Source organism: Phacochoerus africanus, chromosome 3 (assembly GCF_016906955.1).
Source record: "Phacochoerus africanus isolate WHEZ1 chromosome 3, ROS_Pafr_v1, whole genome shotgun sequence".
NCBI classification, from domain to species: domain Eukaryota; kingdom Metazoa; phylum Chordata; class Mammalia; order Artiodactyla; family Suidae; genus Phacochoerus; species Phacochoerus africanus.
Window position 1 is genome coordinate 145,548,349 of NC_062546.1, and position 26,279 is coordinate 145,574,627.

Below are 26,279 nucleotides of genomic sequence, written 5' to 3' on the forward strand. Positions count from 1 at the left end.
CTTTCTGCTCCTCAGTTGCTTTTTATTTACAGGATAGCTAAGTGAAGAGAGTCCGAAATGACATTTTCAGTCTGAGAATTCAATGATTTATATGAGGTCCTGGATTATTATTAGCCAAATGTCAACATTTGTCACTTAATTCAACCATTTCCTCTTTCAGAATTTTTTTCAATTTTTTTTTTTTTTTTTGTCACATACGCCTCACATGTAATTCCCAGGCCAGGGAACCCATACTACAGTTGCAACCTGAGCCACAGCTATAGCAATGCCAGATCCTTAACCTCCTGTGCCACATGGGAACTTCCTCAGAATCTTCTTCAGCAACATTAAAATATTAGCATTTCCTCTATAGGACAGGGATGCAAATGACCCTCAGATAAACCTGCTCTATAGCTTTCCTGCGTGTGGTACATAAGGATTGGGCCTGTTAAAAGCGCTTGTTTTTAGGTGATGTTAGAGGGAACTATATGGACTTTACATTTATCGTGTGGCTATTATATATAACTCTCTCTAGTCCTTTCACACTAGGCCATTTAATCAATGTTCTTCATTGGACAAACGACAAATCTACGACAGGGAAAGTAATTTGCAAGAAGGTGATATCTAAGTGGTAGAGGTGGCGCCTGGTCCGGATAGGATTGGAAGCTCTTTCCACCCAATAAAGCTGTGCTCCTAACACAGAACAGAAGGCGTCAACTCCAAAGAAGGTATAGCAGAGACAAGAACAGAAAATGGCTACTTTGCTAGAGGAAAAAGCTAAGCTGCTACAATAGAAATATGGTAGCTCAAATACAGTGGCTTTGTATAAACTCTTTGTATAAAGAGAATAAACTCTAGTTTATTTCTTTCACGTACCAATCCCAAGGGGAGCAGTCAGGCTACTGGGTGCTCTGCTCACCAGAGTCCTTCAGAGCTGCAAGTTCCTGCTATCCTCTTGCTCCACTGTCCCATAAGGTGCTGTCCTTGTATGCATTAACAATGGGTTCTCTGGAAGGAACGTAGCTGAGGGGAGACATAGCCAAGGTTTTAAGGCCTATATCTGGAATCAGCCTTCACTCACATTCCACTGATAAGAACTTGATCATGCAACCTATACCTAGCTGCATAGAGTCTGGGGGGTAGTTTGCAGCAGGACAGCCATGTGCCCAGCTATACTCTTAACTGTGAAGAAAGAAGATTAAATAATCTGCAAATAATTTTCTTCCAACAGTTTATAGTTATGATTTGGAGAGCAAAGTGTGTTTTATTATATGATATCAAGAGACCTAGGAAAATATTATTGAAACTAAATTAAATGAAGATGTCACCTATTCCTTACACCCTTTTCTTTTGGCTGTGCCCACAGCATACAGAAATTTCCAGGAGAGGGAGCAAATCCATGCCACAGCAGTGACCTGAGCCACAGCAGTGACAACGCCAGATCCTTAACCTGCTGAGCCCTCAGGGAACTTCCTATTCCTTATACTCTAAGGGAACTAAGATGGTTTATTTTACCCAGAAAAAAACCCCTGCAATTTGCATTAAGACCAGAAGGAAAGTCAAAGAATTGAACATATCACTATTTTTCCTTCTCTCCCACACTCTTATGGCAACAGATTGCACTGACTTTACTGGATTGGCTCTTTGGCCCTCAAACGCAGGCCCCCTATAAAAATTTCTTCCCTCCTAAACTCGCCAAAACATGAAAGCAGCTCTGTTATCCATACGGGAAAGCAGATGCACAAATGCTCCCCTGGAATGGCATCAAAATAGGCCAGTCTCCAGTCTGGGAAGTATAAATTCAGTCAAAGAGCTGGATCTGAGAATTGCAACTCATGTGATTGAGAGTCTTTTTCACATTTCATTAAGAACTGTTATACACCCTAGAGCTTGGAAGTCTGTGATGCTAAAAAGGCAAACCCCTCATTTATCTCCCATTTTTATGTGTCTTTAGAAGAAATACCATAAATACTTGTGCCCATTTTTTCACTTTGACCACACAGAGGCAGGACTAATAAAATGACCTACAGGTCAAGTAGAAAGGACAAATCCTCAACTGGGGACACCCATGGAAGTAACTTCCTAAAGACCACTGACATTTCTCTCTTCTAATTTTACATTCACCAAGCAACGTATTGTGCTGTAGTTTTGTCTCTTGAGTGGATACAGATGCTAGAAGGAAGCACTCTAAATAAAGGTTAAAAGAATTACTAACATTTACTAAGTACTTAGTAGTTACTAAACAGTTTTAATGTTTTACAGGCATATTTCACTTTATTGCCCTTTCCAGATACTGATTTTTTTTTACAAATTGAAGATTTATGGCAATCATATGTCACATTTTGGTAATTCTCGCAATATATTGAACTTTTCCATCATTATTGTATTTGTAACGTCCATCTGTGATGAGTGACCTTTGATGTTACTACTGCAAAAGATTACAACTTACTGAAAGCTCGGATGATAGCATTTTTTAGCAATAAAGTACCTGGGTGGTGGGGGAGCATGCCTGTAGCATGTGGAAATTCCCTGACCAGGGACTGAACCCATGCCAGAGCAGCGACCCAAGCTGCTGCAGTGACAATGCCGGATCCTTAGCCCACTGTGTCACAGAAGAACTCTGTAATAAAGTACTTTATATTAAGCTATGTATGTTGTTTTTTAGAGACATAATGCTACTGCACACTTAGTAGACTATGGTATAGCATAAATTTTTCTATGCATTAGAAAACCAAAAAATTCCTATGATGCACTTTGTTGGGGTATTCGGTTTATTGCAGTGGTCTGGAACCCACAGTCTGTCTGAGGTATGCTTATACACATGTAAATTCACTTAATCTGCACAACAACCCCATGAGGGTGGCACATAATCCCCATTTTATAGCAGAAGAAACAGGCTCAGAGCAGTCAAGTAACTTACCTAACCAAGGTCACACAACTAAGGAAGTGGAAGTCAGGATTCAAGACCTGGCCTCCTGAGTATGGGCCTTCACCACCACTTCTTATTTATATATCAGGAACATCTTTTACTGTAAATGAAAGAAAATGGCATTCTAGTTTATAAATTAGATTCTAAGAAGTTTGGAAAATGTCACATGTATCCTCAGATGAGCTGGAAAAAAGTCAAGTCCCTAGACCTGCAAAGCCAAGGACCAGACTGGATACATGGTTTGATAACTCTGTGAAGTTATCCTTCCTGGGGTGGGGTTGTGGGTGTGGTGTGTGTGTATATGGAGTCCCCTCTTTTTGATAATTCCTAATTGTAACACAAGGCTTTTCATTGATATACTAATCTACAAATGATTCGAGATATTCACAGACCATAAAGGCAAACCAAGAACTGTCAGTTTTTATACAGGGCCTCAAATCAGTTAGGAGACAAAAAAGTCACTCAAAAGTCAAACCTAGCTCTTTATTCTATCACTACAGTACATTTTTACAAACTTACAATGAGATCAATTTCTCCAGTTAAGGTACTGTGCTATTAGAAACCACATTTCTGAAGTCTCTGGCAAGGTAAAAAAAGACCATTACTTGTATTTAAGTAGACTGATCAGAAAAATATGAGACAGGAAAAGAAGAGATTTTCTGTCTCTGACTCGTTGAATAACAGGGGACAGAGGTGTTACAAAGGAGCTTTGAAAATGTAATACTCAGAGACAACTATAGATAAACATCAATCTGGATTCTGAGGCAAGAAAGCTGATTAATGATGAGTAAGAAGACTCATTCTCCAAATGGAGCTGGCAGATTATAAGTGAACAGAAGCTTCATACAATTATGTTAATGATAAAAAAAAAAAGGTATTTGTGCTTTTCAGGGAGTTCTGATCTAAGCCACGCCCAAAGTGAAGTTATGAAGGCAATATGATAAAAAATAAACTGAAATGCTACCACAGACTTTTTTCAAGTCAAATCTCTTTTAACTACAAATTTGGTTGACAGATCTACAGATAGGTGAAAAAGTATTCATGTATAATCAAAAAAATTAATTATCACCAATATTAGAGGAGGGAAAACATGAAGATACAGGTATATAACCAGTTACCTACAAGCAAAAGTTCTTGGAATTCTCAACTTTTGTAGAAAATATGAATTTGTGTTTGTGTGTACCTATATACATATACACACACACGTGTGTGTGTGGACTTATACACATACACACACACACGCATATAGATATAATGCTGCAAAACTTCTAACCAAATTAATCACTTTTAGCATTTAACTTCAGCTCCTAATGAATGCAGTTACCTCAAAACTAACTCCTTTCTCTTATTAATGGTTCTGTTCTGAACAATGCAATTAGCACATTAGAAGTTACAGAAAGTAAAATCACACAACTTTAAAGGCTTTTAAATGAGATCTCAAACTTCTTGAAGAAGTCTATGCAATTTACTTTGGGAAGAACTCAAAGCAAGAGATTGGACTTCTTATACTGCTCAAGTTCCCAACAACCTACTAATCTACACATTCCTCTTACAGAAATATAACACCATTTTCATTGCAAATTTGGTCAACTGCACCTGTACCTGCTTCATTTGTTTTCCTTAGATCCTTCCGAAAAAACTTTTCACATACTTTCATTCTGATTTCTATACTGCAGTTTACTAATTTTTATGTTAGCAAAAGAAGACCACTATTTGATTCTCAAAAAGAACATACGCACTAAAGAGCTCCTAATTTATATTCATTATTCAATGGAATCCTTTTTAAACATCCTTTCTTCTATATAGCAAACTGACTATAAAATTACTTCTTTTCTTGCATTTTGTGCTACATTAAGTAACTTTCAATGTTAAGCTTATGTGTGTTTTAAAACTTCCTTATCTTTATTTATGTATTTCTGGGTCTTTTCTAGGGCCACACCTGCGGCATGCGAAAGTTCCCAGGCTAGGGGTCGAATCGGAGCTGTAGCTGCCGGCCTATACCATAGCCACAGCCACAGCCGCACCGTATCTGAGCAGCGTCTGTGACCTATACCACAGCTCAAAGCAATGCCGGATCCTTACCCACTGAGTGAGGTTGGGGATCAAACCCATGTCCTCATGGATATTAGTTGGGTTCATTACCACTGAGCCACAACAAGAACTCTAAAACTTCCTTATCTTTTAAGACAACAAAGTAACAAAGCAGAGGCAAGGGCTGGCCTAGGTGGGAGTTTGCACTCCACTAAAATGGTCCTCTGACCACAGAGGAGCACAACAGGGCCAAGAATGGGGACAAGGGCAGTCTTGTAGGAGTGTTAACTGGGAGAGAAAGACAGGGCTCAAGGAAAATGGAACTCCTAAGCCTGTCCTCATAAGAGAAGAAGGCTAACTGGTAAATGATCTCCAGATAACAAATCTGTCATTATTTTCTTTCAGAATTTTCTGCCACAATTTTATTTATGTATTTACTTTTTAGGGCTGCACACTTAACCTATATAAATACTAAAATTTCAACTGGTCTTAAAATATTTTAAGAGTAAATATTTTAAAAATTTTATAAATTTCAAGGTCTAGTCTTTTTAGTAGTGAACTTTTTACACTCACTACTGAAACAAAAATATAACCCACCAGATATAAATGGGTTAGTTTTCAGAATAATTTCCTAATTTCAAAGGAATGATAAAAAATGAACACTATCTTCAATATGATCAGAACAACAACGAAATCCTTTAATTTAAAAAAAATGAACATTATCTTCAATATGATCAGAACAACAATATCCTCTAATTTTTAAATAATTTTTCTTCAGCATTATTATTATTATTGTTATTTTCAGTCACAGTCACCTATGTCATATCCTTTGTAATATCATTGCTATCATCTTTCAATAAATGTCCATCTACAAATTAATTAACTTTCTCGAGACAAGAGACAAATCCCTGGTATACTATTCTTCTGATTCCCATGAAAGACTCACTTTTAAGATACAATTGCAGCTGCCCCACACGCCAGTTACTGTGTCATACACACGCCTTAAAATTCTGTAATCAGCAACTGCCAGGTGCCGTATCGCATTCAGCACACCACAGTCAGTCAATACAGACATCCCCAAACACACCAAGGCTGGTTTTGTCAAATGTTTTATTGAGTGTAGACATCTGGAGTACTGTAAAACATGCATTATCTGTAGATTCAAAAAGGAGCAAGCCACATTGTCCTCACTGTCAAATGTGTCAGGCTTGGCATACATGATGGAGATTAATGAAGTATCATGAGAGTAATATGGTTCCTGAAAAGCTTCTACAATTTGGAGTAGGGTCTTAATCACGTGAAAAGCAAAGCTGTTCACATTTAGTGAACTTGCATTTCATTGGAGGTACACAGTATTTTAATTTTAAAACAAATAAAAATAATTCTGTTTGTAGAAGATTCCTATCCCCAACTTTACCCCATTCAGTTTTCAGAAATTTTGATTTTTTTTTTTTTTAAAAAAGCATATGCCTTCTGGAAGTTGTACATTTATCTGAGCAATAACTAAAATTTATTTCTTCTTCGGTTGTTGAGGTGTATTAAATTTGAAGAAGATAATATCTCCATCTTCAACGATATAATTTCTGCCTTGTTGTCTGTACTTTCCAGCAGCCTGTAAGTAGGAAATATAGAGGAAATGGGTTATTTTACAATTAAATATATAAGGTAAATGGTAAGAGCACATGTAAAAAATATTATACATCTCGGGTCATATTAAAGAAAAAAATATATATATACAGGAAGGCATACAAGTTCAAAACTAGACTTGGAGAGAAGCAAAGTACTCCTGATTTGGGCAGCACTAGAGTTTCCATACATACATAATCATAATGTATTCTCCACTAAATTGTTGGTACATAAATGTAATTATACCAATATCATTAAGTTTCATTACATGCTGTTTATGGTACATTTCTGATGTGTCTGCAAACATCCGGCAAGTCACTGTAACAAAACAGATCAAATCAGGCAGGAAAAAAAGATATATAACTAGGTTAAAGCTTTATTTGCTTAAAGAAATTCTTTGGTGATGCTGATAATGCCAAAAAGACAGCTTGCTACAAGGAAAATTATTATCAATTGTCATGTACACATTTTATTTTATTAAAAAAATTTTTTTATTATAGTTGATTTACAATGTTCTGTCAATTTCTGCTGTACAGTAAAGTGACCCTGTAATGTACAGATTTTAAATTATTTCCTTGTAGTTTTTAATCTGGTCTTGACAACGACCATACACAGTGGTGTCTACTAGAATTCATCATGGAGAAGTTTACTGACTGATGGTCCTGGTTATAAGCAGACTCTAACAGGTTGGAAATGCAAAACAGTTATTTTTTTCACTTGTAAATTAGTCAGCAAGGCAACTGATTCCACCTGCAGGCATGCAGATCAAGACTTGAGTAATCTGCTGGTAATTCTAACACAAACAAGCAGCAGTTACCGAGACCCAGGTTCACCCTGTGGCATAGCCCACACATGTCATCCTCAGCAGAACAGGCTCTTCAACACGTACATATCTTCACTTAACACTGCAGCCAACCAATCCAGTCCCACATGACCCCACAATGACTACTCAACAATGAGGACCTTTTGGAAAAAATTTTCAAAAGTATTTTCCTTCTGTTGGAATTTACTGAGAACACGAAACCTTCGCCCAACAAGATTAGCACCTCCCTTTGAAGATACAGATAAGAATGTTCAAAGTCAAGTGCAATTACACTACTCAGAAACAACACTAAGAAAAATCATGCATCTGAGGTTAAAAATCAACAAACCAGATCACAGAGTCCTACAGCATATTTCAATTATCCAGACCACATATAAAACCATCTATTAGTAAGTGCTATTACAATGATGCTAATTTTTTAAAAAGGTGCACATGTGCGCACACACACACACACACACATGATTTTTGTAGAGTTGTAATGTATGGAAGGCCATACATGCTACTTTTTTTGAGAATCTAAAGTCCGATGTTATAAAACTATATAGACAATTTAAATCAAATACATACTGACATGACATACTAATGTAAGTTTATATACTTTGTTATCACTTAAGTTTACTACTAATTAAAGGTGACAGTGTTCCTTTAAATTCTCTAGAGACCATTTAATCCATTTCCACTGCTATCAGAAACACTGGTTGAAAAAAAAAATCAATACCCATTTGTGAATCTTGAGTATGTATTAAACAAGACACGTCTAACCAGTTCATTTGCACTTGAAAGCAGCCATCTGTAGAAGCCAGCTTTGCCTAAGCAGATATGATTGCTAATAATGTGATATCCCTGTAGACTACAAAGCCCACACAGAGCTATTCAGTATATAGTTCACAGCACTGGCATTAAATTAGTTATGCTGCAGTGGTGTTAGAAATACATATACATAGATACATATACACACAATCTTGCTCTCAGACTTAAAACCTACTTGATAATATGCAAGTAAGTATTTGCTGAATAAAAGAGCATAAAGTAATTTATAAATGCTTTATTTTGTTCGGAGTTCATATTTTTAAATGTTACTTTTGGAGATTTAAAAACACGCACACATAAATTACTTAATAGCATTCCAAGCTGAAAATCCAGAGGTCACTTTTTTTCCAATTTATGTGTATAAAAGCTCCCAGTTAGTGTTAAGTATTTCTACAAGCAGGCAATATTATTTTATTGTATATTATAAAATTTCTCTGTACTAATAAAGAATTATCCACAATTTATGAAGTTTATTACAACACAGACATCTCTTAAGGATTGGTAAAACAGGCTTATGCCATGAGAGTATAAAAAAGACTTTTGAGTTCTGAATTCTAATAGAAAAATATCATTATTTTAATCTTTACTCTATGGAAAAAATACATGCCAGCATGATGCAGCATGGTGAAAACGAATCTGAGATTTCTCAAGTTTAAGTAGTGTTCTTGACAAAGTTCAATCTTATACACTGCATTTGCATATCTATTGACACAGATGACACCATCAAAAAGTTGATGACTTGGTTTAATTGTAAACTCTAACTTCTTTCACTCCTTTAAAAAAAAACAAACAAAAAAATCCCCCCAAAAAACGAAATGGCTCTCATTCCACTTTGAACCCATTACACCAAGATTTTCCCCTCATCTTCCTGGGGTTCCCACAATTCTATTATGGTCCTGTCATTCAGTATGATTTTTCCAATGAAAACAATGACAATAAACTAAACTTGAAATAAACTTTTCTGCATTCCTTTCAAATTATGAAAATAGTACACACAAGAGAGACCTCTTTAAATTCTTTAACATTTTCTCTTGTAGACTTTGAACAACAAGTTAAAGAAGTGTTCTCACAATGTCAGTTTAATCACCTGACCTATCTATCAACTGATGACATACTTACTGGATTTTGCTAAGTAAACCTAATAAAGCCAAACAAGATGAAGCTAGCAACAGAATTTACATTAAAAAAAATCATTTATTACTCATGTATAACATAGCTTCACTATTAGTGGATGCAAAATCAAATTATACTTATTAGCTAAAATAAAGCACAATTTTGGACCTGCCCTCTAGTGTTGAAAAAGCAAATCAAGTTCCCAAAGATCTATTTTTTTTTAAAAGGTACAACCATAAAGTTTCAGCAAGAACAGGTTTTATCTGAACTAAATTCATATTGTTTTTCTTGAATTAATCATAAGCATACATATACTACTATTTCAGATACTCAAATGTAATAAGCATATTTTTTCATTGGCCATCAGTGAACAAACCCTTTGAAATTATAACTATTTAAAGCCAGCTTTAAATTTTTTTCAGTTTTAGAAAAACACCACAAAATTACTGACAATTTGCACATTTAAAAAAATTATCTAAAAGCATGTAAACATCTACAGCTCTTTAGTCGATAGTAACATGAACACTGACACATAGTTTAAGACAGTTATCATATATTTTAATCATGAATGTCTTATATTAGCAAAAATTGAAAGTGTGAAACTAGAAAACAATTCCTTACCTTGACCGCATTTTCAGAACCTTCCTCTTTAAAATCTTCGTATTTCATTACTTCAGCCATAATGAATCCTTTTTCAAAATCTGTGTGAATCTTTCCCGCAGCTTGAGGAGCCTTCGTCCCTTTCTTTGAAAAGAAAGACCAGAGAAAACTAATTGCATTTAAGATGATTGATTGTAAGCGCAGAGTTTCTTTTCTCTGATGTGCAGTTGGGTTCAACTTAAACTTAGTTTAATATCAGTTAAGATGTCAGATATGCAATTAGAACATTTTCAACACTGGGCACTATCTGTGCAGCAGATTAGCACAGACAGATCAGTAGATATTAAAGACGCATAGCTTTGTTTTTCTTAACAGTCAACCACAGATTTATCGATTTAGGTGCAGTGGTCTGACTTTGGCGTAGGTTTCAATTCGATTTTCTATTCTTCATGGTGGAAAAAAAAAATAAGGATTTTAAAGTAGCTTTCAAGCTGAATTATCAAAGCTTTTAAAAAGATAAAAAGCCTTGAAAATTTCAGTTCATCTAAAGAACATATAAAAATCAATACATAAAGGGACATTTTAAAGGCATTTTCAACAAATCATATAATCTATCTTCAGCAAATAATTCTGAATTTCTCATAAAATTTTAATAATAAAATTTTGAACACTTTACATAATATACCCTCCCTCTAACCATTATGCAGGAAAATTCAAGTTGATATAGGAAGAGAAATATCTTATAATCACCCCATGTGTTAAATTACAAGGACATACATTCCAGACACACACAACCATGGAAAGAAATTTGAGAAATAATAGTGACCTAAAGGCTGCTTAATAAAGCATGTTAAAGTGATAAGGAGTCTGACACTATAAAGCACAGTTTTTACAATAAAAGATGTATTAGGTTAATATGGCTACTCACTGATGCTTACCTGACTAAATATCTTAGCACATTAAATCATGGATACTTACAATCAGTCTTAAGATAAACTGACTCTCACATTTTCAAAGCTTAGAACATGTTATCTTTTCTGCAGCACATACTTAAGTTTGGAAGTTTTAAGGCTTAAAATACAAAGTAAAAATAAACCCTGGCAATTTGTTTACCAGCTCAGATTTGCTTTGACATTATTTTGTAAGTCTATATAAAAGGACCTTACTTAGAAGTCAATCAAACATTTTTTTTTTTTACAAAGGAAAGAAGAGATCAAAGAAAAGTGAATCTCGCATTCACATAACACATTTAACATTATCTTGAACTGACTCCATGTTCCTACCCACCTTAAATCAAAATAAATGTAAGAATAAATTAAGGTAGTCAGTGAACACAGAAATCAAAGCAGCCCTAAAATTTATCACGTAGCATACATTAAAAAGCATAATAAAAGAATAAGACACTATTCCTAAAAGTTCTGATATTATTTTAATATTCTGTAACACTATTTTAGACTACAGAGAGTTCAAAATACTTTTCAATAGTAACTACCACATTATATTTTCATTTAAAAGCAAGCTATTATAGTTCAGTTTCTATTGTCCTCTGGGAATAAATTAGTCATTTTTTCTCGTTGTAATCAGTGATAGATCAATATTTAAAACATACATCATATTAAAGAAGATGGAATATATAAAACTGCAAAAATAAACACTATTTCTAGGAATTCAAACTAAAAAAGGCATGAATTATTACACATTGAGTTTAGCTCTTTGAGCTCAACTGTGTATCTATGAAGAGCATAATGATGTCATATTGCTTTTATTGCTGAAAATGTAATCCGAGCAAAGCAAAGGAGGAAAGAACCACCCGCAACCCAAACAAACTTAGCGAATACAAAATGAAAAGCAACATCAATTTCACTGCAGACAAACCCAGTCACACAGATTAAGCAAGCACAATACTGGTGCGTCTTATCTCTGACCACAGGAGGAGGGTAGACAGATTCTACAGGATGAAGAAATTCAGACTATGTAATAGGCAGAATCAATTGTTACCTGCCTCAATCAATGCCGCTCCACTTTCACTGTTCAGCAGCTCACAAATAATTAAAGTTATCCTGGACAAAAACCTCATCTGTAATGACTAGCTAACCGCCACCATGACAAACTTCAAAGTCAGTGATATCAATCTGAATTCAATAGTGTGGAACTGGATATAGCTGATGAATAAGTATGAATCTTACCCTGATGGTCCATGCACGCACTTCATCTGGGCCTGCAGTGAAAAAGTATTCTAGTTGGAGTGCTGCAAACCCAGCCTTAATGATCTTTGGCAAAGCACTGAAATAAAATGAAACAAATTCACTCAACATGTAAGTTGATTGTGCCAGAGATAAGTACAGAGCTAAAATGATTCATTTCAAGCAGAAAATGTTAGAGATATTAGTAAATGACCATTCATCTTTTATAATACACTCGAAGAGGTTAGAAAGCATATCACCATTCCTGAAAAATCCCTTCTGTAATTGGTTTTAATTGTACTAGTTTGAACATATCATTTTGAATTGTTTACTATAAAAAAGAGAAAAATTTGATCTACCCATTCTATGATTATTTTCCTCCAATATCAGTTATTTCCAGGATGTGGGTCATGAATGCAAAATTCTTTGATTGAAATCCAATGTTTAAACAATATATTACTGTTACTCAGAAAAAATTAAGGCAACTGATTCATTCTTTCCCTCCCCCACTGAACATGACGAAAGAGTTTTGGCGATCATTCCTTCTCAAAAATATACATAACTAATACCTATGTTATAATTAAAACACTGTACGGAGATGACAGATGACAGTTAAAAACTTAATTTAAAATAAATCTTTTCACTCTGTCTCATGGTAAAGAAAGGAGAAGATTCCCTCTTTATAATGGTAATTACTCTGTCATTTATTATTCTATCAGCGCAAGCAATTAAATTACTGCAAGGAAATAGTTGATAATAAAGTGTAAGGAAAATGAATGCTAATTAACCTTTGTGTCATGTTCGCTTCCAGATACTTCTGTCTCTCCTCAGCACTCAATTCTTGCAACTTGAGTTCCAAGGCCCCACTAAAAGGAATGACCAAGGCACCTGGGTCATACTTGTCCACCCACTCTTTAATTTTTATCAACCTGTAGACAAAAAAGGGCACAACATTATCTTGTAGTGCATGCATGACTGTACCACATTCATTATTATCAAGTAGCACATACATATTCATAAGAATTGCACGGTTTTATGATGCCATCTTTTTGTGTATAGCTTTCCAAGGTCAAGGCATTAACAGGCAGCAACTGCTTCAGGTATACGCCATAATATTTTACTGTAATCTAGTTTTACTTGAACACATTATCTATAGGAACTATTATACAAATATTTTAAAACTTTTTAAAGTTATAGTAAATTCATTCATCATTAACACCTGTGACCTTGAAAACCTCAATGTTATGATTTATTTTCCATATTTTACAAAGCAAATTTTTAAAAAGCAAAAAACACCAAGTTCTATATGTATAGGTATCATACCTAAAACTGTCAGCTAATTTTGAAGAGCTGTGGCAAATAAATAATTTGTTCCACCCAGATATCTATATGCCCGATTCAGTTCCTTCTTGAACTAACAAGACATTACATTTGTCACTGGTTTTAGCAGAGATTTTTGCTAACAAAAACAAAACAAAAAAACCCAAACAAACACAAACATGTCCAGAAATAAAGATTTACAAATCTAGTTAATTGTGTACACACTGTTCTGATGAATCTCACTTTTGTAGGCTCATGCGTAATAGAACTACAAAGAAAATATTCCTCTTATAGCAAAGGGTTTGGAAAGCCAAATCAGTTAGGAAATTGATACCAAGAGTTACCTGAAAAGACATTATTGAGTGATTTTTTTTTTTCCCAATGCATAGAGTACTTAGCCAACTGGTAGTTAGAACATAAATGAAATAAGTATAGTGGATATGTTAGGCAGGTTCCAATCCTACCTCTTTGCTAGCTTTTTATTCCTGGGCAGGTTACTAAATCTTTCTAAGCCTCAGTTTCCTCATCTATGGAGATAATAATAGTACATATTCTACTGTAGGTAGAAAGAACCTAGAAGAGTAAAGCTTGGCATATAGTAGACAAATATTAACAGCAGTTACTACGATTAATTTTCGCTCTTGGGTAATCATAGCATATATGCCCATGATTCTGGAATAGACCTTAGTACAAAACTGAATACAGATTTCATAGTTGAATGCTTATCATAGTCTTACATAGTTCTACTGCCTCTCATGTTAGGACCAAGGTTTTAATAGCTATCATTGCAAAAAACTAATAAGGCAAGAATCCTTAAATAAACAATGCAAATGTCACTACAGTGGATAAGAAACACAGGAACTAAACCACAAATTCACCAACACACATTTATCAAAGAAAAATAGCAGGGATGAGAATCATTAGAAAATTGAGAATACGGCCCACTGAGTAGAATTTAGGATGGGATAAAGGAATGAAAAAAAAATCACACAACAGTTCATACATGTTTGTAATACAAGGCTAATCTGAAATTTACTTACTTAATATTTAAAATATTATCAGTGGTTTCTGATCTTCATAATTTTTTTTCCCTTTTGGTCACATGTTAAAAATAATGGACCAATCCCCAAGATTTATTTTGGAATAAAGTTATATGTATTTTAAAATAGGGAATTCAAACCAATTATTTTCTTGTTCAAAATTATGAAGAAAAGCTTAAAGCAAAAAGTGAAAATTTAAATCGATATTCTGCCTATAATAACATTATGAGATTCTAAGTTATTTTTATATAATTTCTATAGTTATTTTCACTATTCAAACAAAACTGTGTATTAAGATGTAATCATCAATGTTTCAGTAACATACATTTACTATATAAATCAGAATCAGATATGTAGTTAAAAAAAATCACATACCATACATAGATTCAATGAAAGTAAAATAAAACAAGCCCATGTAGAAGGCTTAAAAATGACATAAAAAGATCACACACATTTGGCTTCATAAGTATGGTCAACATAACTAATAAAACTAGAATTGCTATCAGACAACAAGATAAGAAATAACTACTCTGGCTAAAACATCAATTCAGAATAACAATAGTTTTACTCTGTCATTTTAACAGCCTTTCCTGCAGATTCCTCAGAGGGATTATTTGCATTCCTCAGGTGTTCTATTGTACAATTCAGATGAATAAAGACTTACAAATCATTCCTCTACCGCCAATGTGAGACTTTGATCTGGTGAATACACCATTGTACCTTAACTATAATTGGCAAAAAACCTGACAGTGTAGAGCATCACAAGCTTAATAACAAAGGAGAATATCTCAAAGTGTTGACAGATGATCTTCATAATGCAGAAGCAGAGCTGGTACGTTTTAGCGATAAATGAGCACTGAGGTCTAAAGGTCTCTAAAGTGACTGACATCAGACCTGCTACAGCCTCACTAAAAGAAAAAGGTACCGTAGCACTCTCCGTAAAGTGAGTTAGGTCTTTGCCTGCAAGCTTCACTTTTGTGACTTTCACTGTCATAGAAAACACAGGGAAGATGAAAAGTGAGTTAGATTCTTTGGCTATATGCTTTACTTTTGTTACTTTTACTATTAAACAAAAGTAAGAAATGTCCCAAAGTGATTGCTAATTACATATTTGAAATAAGCCTTGGCTAATTAAAAATATGACTCAATTTCAAGATTACAGACTGAAATACATACAACATATCTATTAGGTCTGATGGTTACAAAAGTGTGATAATGAGGACAAGATCACAAGTTTGAACCCCATTGGGACCAGTTCCCTCTTGCAGAAAAATGTCTATTCTATTGCTACAAATCATACCCCAAACTATAGTCAGTCATCTGAAAAAGGTGAGCTATTGGCACATGAGGGATATGGAAAATCAAAGTTGAGCTTAGTACCACTACGGGAAAAACACTTTCAAGTTCATTCTGTCAAAGTGACTGAATAATAATCTCCATATACAAATGTCAGCAAATGTTTAAAGAAAACTATCCAGGAGTTCCCGCTGTGGCACAGAGGGTTAAGAATCTGAATGTGGCAGCTCAGGTTGCTGCAGAGGGGCAGGTTTGATTCCCAGTGCTCCCAGCCTGGAGCAGTTGGTTAATGGATTCGGCATTGCTGCAGCTAAGGCATAGGTCTCAGCTGCGGGATCAGATTCAATCCCTGGCCCAGGAATGTACATAGGCCATGGGTGCGGACATAAAAAAACAAAATAAAATAAAGAAAACTATCCAACTGTTAGTGACCAAAATTATAATGATAATGACATCATCATGGAATATTAAATTATAGAAGGGGAGAAAAAACAGTAAAAAGACAGTACAGTACTGGAGTTCCATTGTAAAGACTTTCACAGTATTCATTCTACAAATTTATGTGAACAGAAAACTGCACAAAGCACACACTAATTTCCTCAAAGTCTTATGAAGGACAAATGGAAAGAGGAACTGCCGCTAGTCGTATTTTTCTTCCCAGTAATGATTCTATAGCAAGTGGACAAAGCAGGGACAATAAGTTTTAAGGCTAAAAGGGTGATAGTTTGAGATACACTGGCAGGTTGTGATTTAAGAGTCTTTGGCAGAATGAGATCTTTAATATTAAATTAGTATTAGATTCCTAAAAGACTAAGTCCCAAATTTACCTTTGGTCTTATAACCTAAACTTCTTATTCAGTCAGATTCCGTAATTTGATTTTCCTAGTGTTAATTTACATGGTTTGTACTTCTCTACCCAGACACTAATTTTATTTCTAAAAATTGTATTTGTTTCTCTTTCAAATCCACCAGTTCTTTTTTGGTAACAATTTACTCTTGTTTAATGAATTCTCATTCCTTTTCAATATTTTAAAAAGATTAACTTACAAGTCCCTTTCAGACTACTCTAATTATTTTGAGTTTCTTTTGTGTAATTGTGCCCTCCCACCATTTGTCACCTGCTATTGACCTCTCAAAACAGCTGGTTCCTGTGTACATGCTGTGTTGTTCTTGGATATGCGGTCATCTGTCAGGAGACTTTATGTTCCAAGAGAGTCTGTGATTGACTAACTGATTATCGATGTGGTAGCTCTGTGGTTGTTTCTTCTAGAGAAAGACCTATGGAGGGTCTTGGGCTCTGGATCATTTTGAGGCTTAGTGTCTTTGCACTAGGTTATAGGTAATGCAAATTAAGATCCCCTTCTTATAGCACAGTCCCAGACTCTGATTTCCTAAGAGTAACAGTTTCCTCCCTTTTCCAGAAGGGGAGTTGGGGGTGTATTCTTCTATTATCAGATCATGGAAAGCTCTTTCTAGGCTTTATGAATGAGCCTCATTCCAGCACCTATAGCCTGAGGCCTGTGTCCTGAGTCTTATTCCTACACGGACATTAAGGCCTCTAAACCATTTAAGGCCAGGTTTCTCCAAGGGCCATACACTGACAAACTCACTTTCCACTATCACTGAGTTTCCTGTTTGTTTCTGGCACCCAGAGAATCCCTTTTCTTACTTTCAAGTCCTGCTGGGTTTAAAAATACCACATCACCGTCAATACTATCTTCCCTGGTTATTTTCTCGGGTGTTTCTATACATGAGAAACAAGAAGGGAGCTTTCTGTATTGGCTCAGTCTACCCTCTTAACTGGAAGCTCTCCAAACTAAAGTTTAATCCTCCATTTTATTGTGTCCTAATACAAAAGCTTTCAAACTTTTTTTGACCAAGAAGAAATAAATTTTACATCTGATTCAAACATATGGTGCGCAGACATTATTTTCATATACATATCCAAACAGACTGATTTCATAAAACAATACTTACCTTTATAATGGGAAAGAAAGCAACCTGCATATGATACTCTGTATAAAATTAAATTCTTTGTTTTTATTTATTTATTTAATTTTTTGGGGGTCTTTTTAGGACTGCACCTGTGGTATACAATTAGGCTAGGGGTTGAATCAGAGCTGTAGCAGCAAGCCTGCACCACAGCCACAGCAATGCAGGATCCAAGCCATGTCTGCAACCTATATCACAGCTCACAGCAACGCCGGATCCTTAACCCACTGAGCAAGGTCAGAGACTGAACCTGCGTCCTTGTGGATACTAGTTGAGTTCTTTACTACTGAGTCATGACGGGAACTCCAAAAAACTAAATTCTTGCAACTTAAACCCCTGAAATAGATCTCTATTACACCTTATTTTTATCTATCTATCTATCTATTCATTTATTTATTTATTTTGCTTTTTAGGGCTGCACCCACAGCATATGGAGGTTCCCAGACTAGTGGCCAAACTGGAGCTACAGCTGCAGGCCTATGCCACAGCCACAGCAATGTCAGATCCAAGCCGCATCTGCGATCTACACCACAGCTCACGGCAATGCCAGATCCTTAACCCACTGAGCAAGGCCAGGGATTGAACCTGCAATCTCATGGTTCCTAATCAGATTCATTTCCGATGTGCCATGACAGGAACTCCCTACATATTTATTATATATATTTATCTTTTATATTTTATTTTTTGGATTTATTTATTCTTTACTTATTTGGCCTTTTTTTATTTTCATTTTTCAAGTTTTATTGAAGTATAGTTGATTTTCACTTGTCTTTTTTATTTTCATTTTTCAAGTTTTATTGAAGTATAGTTGATTTTCAATGTTGTGATAATTACTGCTATACAGCAAAGTGATTCAGTTATACATATATACATATCCATTCTTTTTCAGATTCTTTTCCCACATAGATAATCACAGAATATTGAGGAGGGGTCCCTGTGCTATATAGCAGGTCCCCCAACTCTTTAAAATTATTTGTTTGAATAAAGTTATTAGAAGAGAGTTTTTAAGGAAGTGAGTGGGGAAAAAATAGAAGAAATATCAAAAAAATTCTAGTATAATTGATTAGTATTTGGAAATCTAATCCCTCTTCTTTAAAGAGATTCCTACCCAGAGTTCCCATTGTGGCTCAGCATGTTATGAACTCTGCTCGTATCCATGAGGATGGGTGTTCGATCCCTAGCCTCACTTAGTGGGTTAAGGACCTGGTGTTGCCACGAGCTGTGGTTTAGGTAGCAGACATGACTTGGATCCCACGTTGCTGTGGCTGAGATGTAGGACAGCAGCTGCAGCTACAATTTGACCCTTAGCCTGGGAACTTCCATATACCACAGGTGCACAGCTTTAAAAAAAATTTTTAAAAAGCAATGAATAGAACCCCATCTTTAATCTATGTAATAGACTTCAAGTTCCAATGTTCTTGTTTGGCTTTATAGAACTATATAGAACAGCAATTAAATTATGCTCCTTAAGTTGTGGTTTCATCACTTGGGTGCTTCTTAGAAAAGCAGAATTTTAGAATCTTCGTTTTAACAAGTTCCTCAGGCATTTCATATGCATTTAAACAAGAAGTACTGAATAAAAGATTTTGAAAATGAAAGCACATTAACTGAAAACATGAAAACATCTGTAATAATTCTGCAGAGCAACTGATAACCAAGCAGATGCTGACTACCTATCCCATTAATATGAGAGAAGTGAGAATAATAGAAAATTTCTTGCTTACATCTCCCAGGTTCAAAACCAAAAGAGGAAAAAAGTCGCTAGAGTTTTAGGAAGTATAAGGAAAACAGTTTGCTCTGAATCCCCTGCAATGTCAAAGAAGTTTTAGATTCAGAGTAAAAATAATTATTTTAGACAGAATTACTATGGTCAACAGTTTCTTACTTTAAAGATATAATTATGCCTCTCTTATTTTAATAAGCCTCAATATCTGGAAAACATCTGTAGTAAGTTATCCCTGGAATCTAGATTCAAATTATAAGAAATGATCCAGCAGTGAGGACTCTGTGAAATATGAATTCATATCAAGTGAAAGGGATATTACCACAAATTGTTCCCTATGAGGACCTCACTATCTGAAAAAACCTCATTCATTTTGCAGTCACTATATTAAAATGGCATTTTTGTGTGTGCACGTGCGCATGCGTGCATGTGCACGCATATTTGTACATAAGGAAATAAATTCCAGGGAAATAGAATTCCTTTTGCAGCAAATAAATAAAAACTGGGCTTCAGAACTTCCGTTTCAAGGATTAATAAGCTTTTAAACTCTAGTAGTTACTGGACTATTACGAGGAAATTGAAATGATAGGTGTTATGATAGACCTTAAGAGTAAATTAGAAAAATTGGGATATACTTATCCCAACACTTTGGGTTCACCCATGATTCTGGGATTTCTTCAATTCTGAACATGCTTAAAAAGAAAAGATAATATATGCAATTAGTCTATGTGTGATGGACATTTAACAACTATATGGAGACACTGTCTATGTTCAGCAAAAAGACTCCATTATAAAAATTATCTTGCAGTGAATAAACAGGAGGAAAACATCAGGGTGCATCCTAATTACTTTGAATAAATCATAGTAACTGCAGCTCTTCTTAACTGGTCTAACTCCAATTTATTATTATTATTGTTTTTTGGCCACACTTGGGGCATGTGGAAGTTTCCAAGCTAGGATTGAAGCTGTGCCATAGCAGTGACAATGCTGGATCCTTAACCCGCTGAGCCACCAGGAATTCCTCTAATTTATTCTTTAAGAAACCAGCTCCTGTAGAGCTCTCCCTGAGTAACTTCAATATAGATGGATGGTATTACCACACTCCATACTATACTATAAATTGACTATTTTTTGGTTTATTTCCTCCCACTATAATAAAAACTTTTTGAGGTCAGGGGCTTGTCTTTGTTCCCTGATCTATCCCAGAACTCTCTGAGCACAGCACTGGCATACGGTGGGTGCTCAAACATTTTCTCAGTAGGTAACAAGGTGCAAAGTGCTCTGGCTAATAACTGGCTGAGCGACTACAGGTAGCATTTAAGTTCTCTTAGCTTTGGTTTGCCCATCTGCAAGCTGATAAGTAATTTTCAACCTATTCTGGGTTCCCTGTAAGAGTTCCCATGGTTCTAGGAAGAAAAAGAGTGGAAAGAGCAAGGGAGAAAGAAGGTTCTGGACCCTCCACTTTTGCATTTCAATCAGAGTTGCATCATTATTATACACTGGACTTCTGCATCAGAAGAAAGAGTTCTAATGTTTTTAACAACTCTAAAGTTCAGTGATTGAATGCTACCTTTCAGATGGCAAACTCTACCATTTTATGGAATATGCCAGGAAGTGAACAAGTGCTGAAATCTTTAGGCACTTCAGATTTCTGCGTAAATGTTGTTTTTCACCTTCTTAAAAAAAAAAAAAAAAAAAAAGCCCCTCCTTCCTTTTCTACTTACTCTCACTCTCTATTCCCTCACCTGGATTTATTCTTCTTCACAGTACTTAGTATGTTCTTTCTTTTTTTTTTTTTTTTTGTCTTTTTAGGCCTGCACCCATGGCATAGGGAGGATGCCAGGCTAGAGGACTAATCGGAGCTGCATCTGCGACCTACACCACAGTTCACAGCAACGCCTGGATCCTTAACCCACTGAGCAAGGCTGGGGATCGAATCCACAACCTCATGGTTCCCAGTCAGATTCGCTAACCACTGAGCCACGATGGGAACTCCTGTTCTTAATGTTAATTGTCTTTCACTCAGCATCGGTGAATCCAATTAACCAGTTATTGGGACAAGAAATTTTTTGAATATTTTGTTCACTGCAATATTCCCAGTACCACTTACAATAGTGCCTGGGACAAGCATATGCACAATAACTTTGGGTGGGTTAATGAGTAGGAATGAATTAAGCTGAACATTAATCTAAAATAGATTAGGTAAATAAATACTCAGAGTACACATGATTCTTACAGACCCCAGCTACCTGTCTCTTCTGCCAGAGTCAACCGTAGATTAGTAAGCTATAGCTGACTTGGCCGTTGGAGGTATGCATGCTTACTAGAATGGTGAAATGAAAAATCATACTAACAGAACATGGGGGAAGTAAAGCTAATTCAGGTCAGGCTATACAAGGAAAAAAAGTTATAATACAGTGGGGTTATTTTCATTCCCAAAGTAAATGTGTGGCTGTAACTACTACAACTCAAGTCAGAACCAAAGTTCACTGAGAATGTACCAAAATGAGCACCTCAAACTTCAAGATGTGCCCTGAATCTCAGGCTTCCTACCTCTTTAAGGCTACTAAGTTAAGATCTGCATACACACTAAGTGGTCGCAAGCAAGTTACATCCTGATACTTTAAACTATGGTTTCTAGACCACTTGCGCATCTAGGACTCTACCAAGACCCCGAGATTTATGAGCTCTGGAAGTGGGATTTGTACCTAACCCTTACAAGACTTTGCTCTTTGATGTCTGAGAGACACTATTTGTGAATCTCTGCCATTTCTTTGTAATTCTGTATTCTTATCTTACACATTACACGTAAAAATATTTTGTAACAATAGTTGTCATGAGGTATAAAACCAATATTTATAGCTTGAGACTAAGAAACCATGTTAGTTGCAAGAAAACTTCCCAATTATATTATGATCCTATAGATGAGATTCAATTACTTCTGGCCCCGAGGCCCTGGGATAAACTATTTTTCCTTCTACTTTTGTGTAAATACATCAGGTTGATGCAGTCTATAATCAAAACATAAATTTATAGGGAGAGCAACAAATACTGATTTAATTATCACAAATACAATTTTTAAAATATAAATGTTATCAGAACTAGGACTTCCAAACCCAGACTGCTTATGGGGATGAAGTAAGTAAAAAAGACTATTTTTGATATCTTAGGTGAGAGACAGACACAGAGAGAGAGAGAGAGAGAGAGAGAGAGAGAGAGAGAGAGAAGACAGAGACAGAGACAGAGACAGAGGCAGAGACAGAGACAGAGAGAGCACACGTGCGCGCACGAGAGTGAGCATGTATTACATGTGTCATCATGGTAATGTGCCAATGAAACACAGTACCATAAAGATGATGAAAACTTCAGATTTCAGTTGTTTTGAGATTGGCCTAAATTTAGGAAGGACTTATAGATGATAAAAAGTAAACTGAGATATGAATACATTTAAGAAAAGAAATATACTTGTTACAAAAAACTACAAAGCATCATTGATAGAAATGAAATATCAAAGTAAAGGCAACAGTGTTCATGGACTGGAAGACTTACTATTGGTAATAATTGATCTACGGATTGCATTAATATGCAATCTACTAAAATTCCAGCTGCCTTCTGTGCATAAACTGACAAGCCCATCCAAAAATTCATATGAAAAATGAAAAGAACCCAGGATAGCCAAAACAATCTTGAAAAAGAACAAAACTGGAAGACTAACCCTTCCATATTTTCAAATTTTACTATAAAACCATAATAGTCAAAAGACGAGACATATAGATCAAGAGAAGAGAGTTCAGAAATAAACTCACATATCTATGATAAATTGATTTGTTAAACTTTTGTAACTATGGTTAAAAACTAACATAAAATTTGCCATCTTAACCATTTTATTAAAAAGTACTGCTCAGTAGTGTTGACTATATTCACATTGTTCTATAATGGATCTCCAGAATTTATTTTACAAGAGTGAAATTTAATATCCACTGACTTTTATATCCACTATTTTCTACCACCCACCCTCCAGCCCCTGGAAACCATTATTGGACTTTGATACCTCTTATAAGTAAAATAATACAGTTTTTGTCTGTTTAGTGATTGGCTTATTTTACTTCATAATGTCCTCAAAATTCATCCACATTATAGCAGACGACAGGATTTCCTTCATATTTTTAAAGTTGAATAATATTCCACTGTATGCATATACCATATTTAGTTTATACATTCATTTGCTGACGGACATTTTTTTGAAGAGACATTTATTTAAATCCTTTACTCATTTTGAAATTGGGTTATTTAAGGGTTTTTGTAGTTGAATTTATGCTATCTATGGTCAATTAACTTTTGAGAAGGGTACCAAAACAATTCAATGGGGGAAATAATAGTTAGCAAATGGGGCTTAGGAAAGTGAGTATCCATAAACATTGTATAAAATGGATCCAAGACTTAACTGTGGTGTAGGCTGGCAGCTGCAGCTCCAATTTGACCCCCAGCCTAGGAACTTCCGTATGCCATGGCTGCAGCCCTAAATAGACCAAAAAAAAAAAAAAGAGTTATAGCTGTAAAACTCTTAGAAGACAGCAAGTAGAAATCTTCATGACCTCTGATTAGGTAACAGTTTCTTAGATATGACACCTAAAGCACAAATAACCAAAGGAAAAAAAAATTAGACTTTATCGAAATTAAAAATTTTGTTCACCAAAAGATACTAAAAGAAAGTGAAACGACAATCCATAGAATGGGGAAAAAATATTTGGAAATCATACATCTGATAAGGACCCAGTAGAAAGAATACATTAAAAAAATTCAATAACAGATGTGCAATAAGGTTTTGCCATATAGCATAGGGAACTATATTCAGTATCTTATAATAACCTACAATGGAAAAGAATCTGGAAAAAAAAATGTAACTGAATCATTTTGCTACATACCTGAAACTAACACAATATTGTAAATCAACTACATTTCAATAAAAACTGTACTCAACAGTAATTTAAACTTACAACTCAATAATAAAAAGACAGAAATCCAATTTTAAATGGGCAAAGGATTTGAAGAGACATTTCTCTAAGAAGATATACAAATACCCACATGCATATGAAAAGATGCTCAATATCACTAATCATCAAAGAAATGCAATGAAAACCATGATGAAATCTCACTCCATATCCACTAGGATGGTTATAATTTTAAAAAAGATGACTAGTAAGTGATAGATCCAGAAAATGGAAAGCAATTCAGTCATAAAAAGAAATAAAATACTGACACATGCTACAATGTGGATAAACCTTAAAAAACATAATACTAAGTAAGAGAAGCCAAACAAAAAAGGCCACATATTATATGATTCGATTTTATGAACTATCCTCAATGAAGAGATCCAAAGAGACAAAAAGTCGACTAGTGGTTGTGAGGGGCTAGGTGGAGGAAGCAATGGGTAGTGACTATCAAAGGGCACAGGGTTTCCTTTTGGGGTGATGAAAATGTTCTAGAATCAGTGGTGATGGTGGCACAACATTGTGGATATACTAAAGCCTACTTTACAGGGAAAATTTTACAGGGAAAATTTTTGTTTATATTAACTATCTAAAAATTAAAAAAATCCAAAGTTAAACTGAGGATTTAAAGATAAAAAACAAAAATGCTAATATTCTACACACTATGATCCCATAATGTCTAACCTTCCTGCAGAGATGGCAGGGATCAATAGAAAAAGCAGACATTTGGAGTAAAGCAAATACCAATTCAAATGCCAGCTTAATCACATGCTAGTTCTAAGATTCTGGGAAAGCTACTGAAGCTTTCTGAACCTGTTTAATCACCAATAACACAAATAATATATCCTCACAGGCTGATGGATTAAGGTGCCTACAACATAGAAAGCCTTCAAATGTTAGCCTCCTAATCTTAGCTGTCTCCTATCAGGGAGTGGGGGCAACAGTGACTACAGAATTAAAAATACCGTTTGATTGCCTTCAAGTAAAGAATGAAAGCTCTTTTTACCACTGCTCTTCAACATAGTTTTGGAAGTCCTAGCCACAGCAATTAGACAAACCAAAGAAATCAAAGGCATCCATATAGGAAGAGAAGAGATCAAACTGTCACTGTATGCAGATGACATGATACTATACATAGAAAACCCTAAGGACTCAACCCCAAAACTCCTTGAACTGATTCATAAATTCAGCAAAGTAGCAGCATATGAGATTAACATTCAGAAGTCAGTTGCATTTCTGTATACCAGCAATGAAATATTAGAAAAGGAATACAAAAATACGATACCTTTTAAAATTGCACCTCACAAAATCAAATACCTCGGAATACACCTGACCAAGGAGGTAAAGGACCTATATGCCAAGAACTATAAAACTTTAATCAAAGAAATCAAAGAAGATGTAAAGAAATGGAAAGATATTCCATGTTCCTGGATTGGGAAAAATCAATATTGTAAAAACGGCCATACTACCCAAAGCAATCTACAGATTCAATGCAATCCCTATCAAATGACCCATGACATTTTTCACAGAACTGGAACAAACAATCCAAACATTTATATGGAACCACAAAAGACCCAGAATTGCCAAAGCAATCCTGCAAAACATAAACCAAGCAGGAGGCATAACTCTCCCAGACTTCAAGAAATACTACAAAGCCACAGTCATCAAAACAGTGTGGGACTGGTATCAAAACAGACAGACAGACCAATGGAACAGAATAGAGAACCCGGAAATAAACCCTGACACCTATGGTCAATTCATCTTTGACAAGGGAGGCAAGAACATCAAATGGGAAAAAGAAAGTCTATTCAGCAAGCATTGCT

At 35.2% G+C, this 26,279-nt stretch overlaps 1 protein-coding gene across 1 annotated transcript in view; it reads right to left on the reverse strand.

Annotated features, from left to right (window-relative positions):
• Window positions 1-6,032: 6,032 nt before the first annotated feature.
• OLA1 (Obg like ATPase 1) overlaps window positions 6,033-26,279 on the reverse strand; it is a 177,368-nt gene continuing 157,121 nt past the window's right edge. The window contains exons 8-11 of the mRNA XM_047772907.1: window positions 12,883-13,023; window positions 12,098-12,194; window positions 9,933-10,055; window positions 6,033-6,551 (exon numbers count right to left, since the gene is read on the reverse strand). Of these exons, the coding sequence (XP_047628863.1) occupies window positions 6,450-6,551; window positions 9,933-10,055; window positions 12,098-12,194; window positions 12,883-13,023 (463 nt within the window). The 3' untranslated portion in view covers window positions 6,033-6,449. The remainder of the gene's footprint in view (window positions 6,552-9,932; window positions 10,056-12,097; window positions 12,195-12,882; window positions 13,024-26,279) is intronic.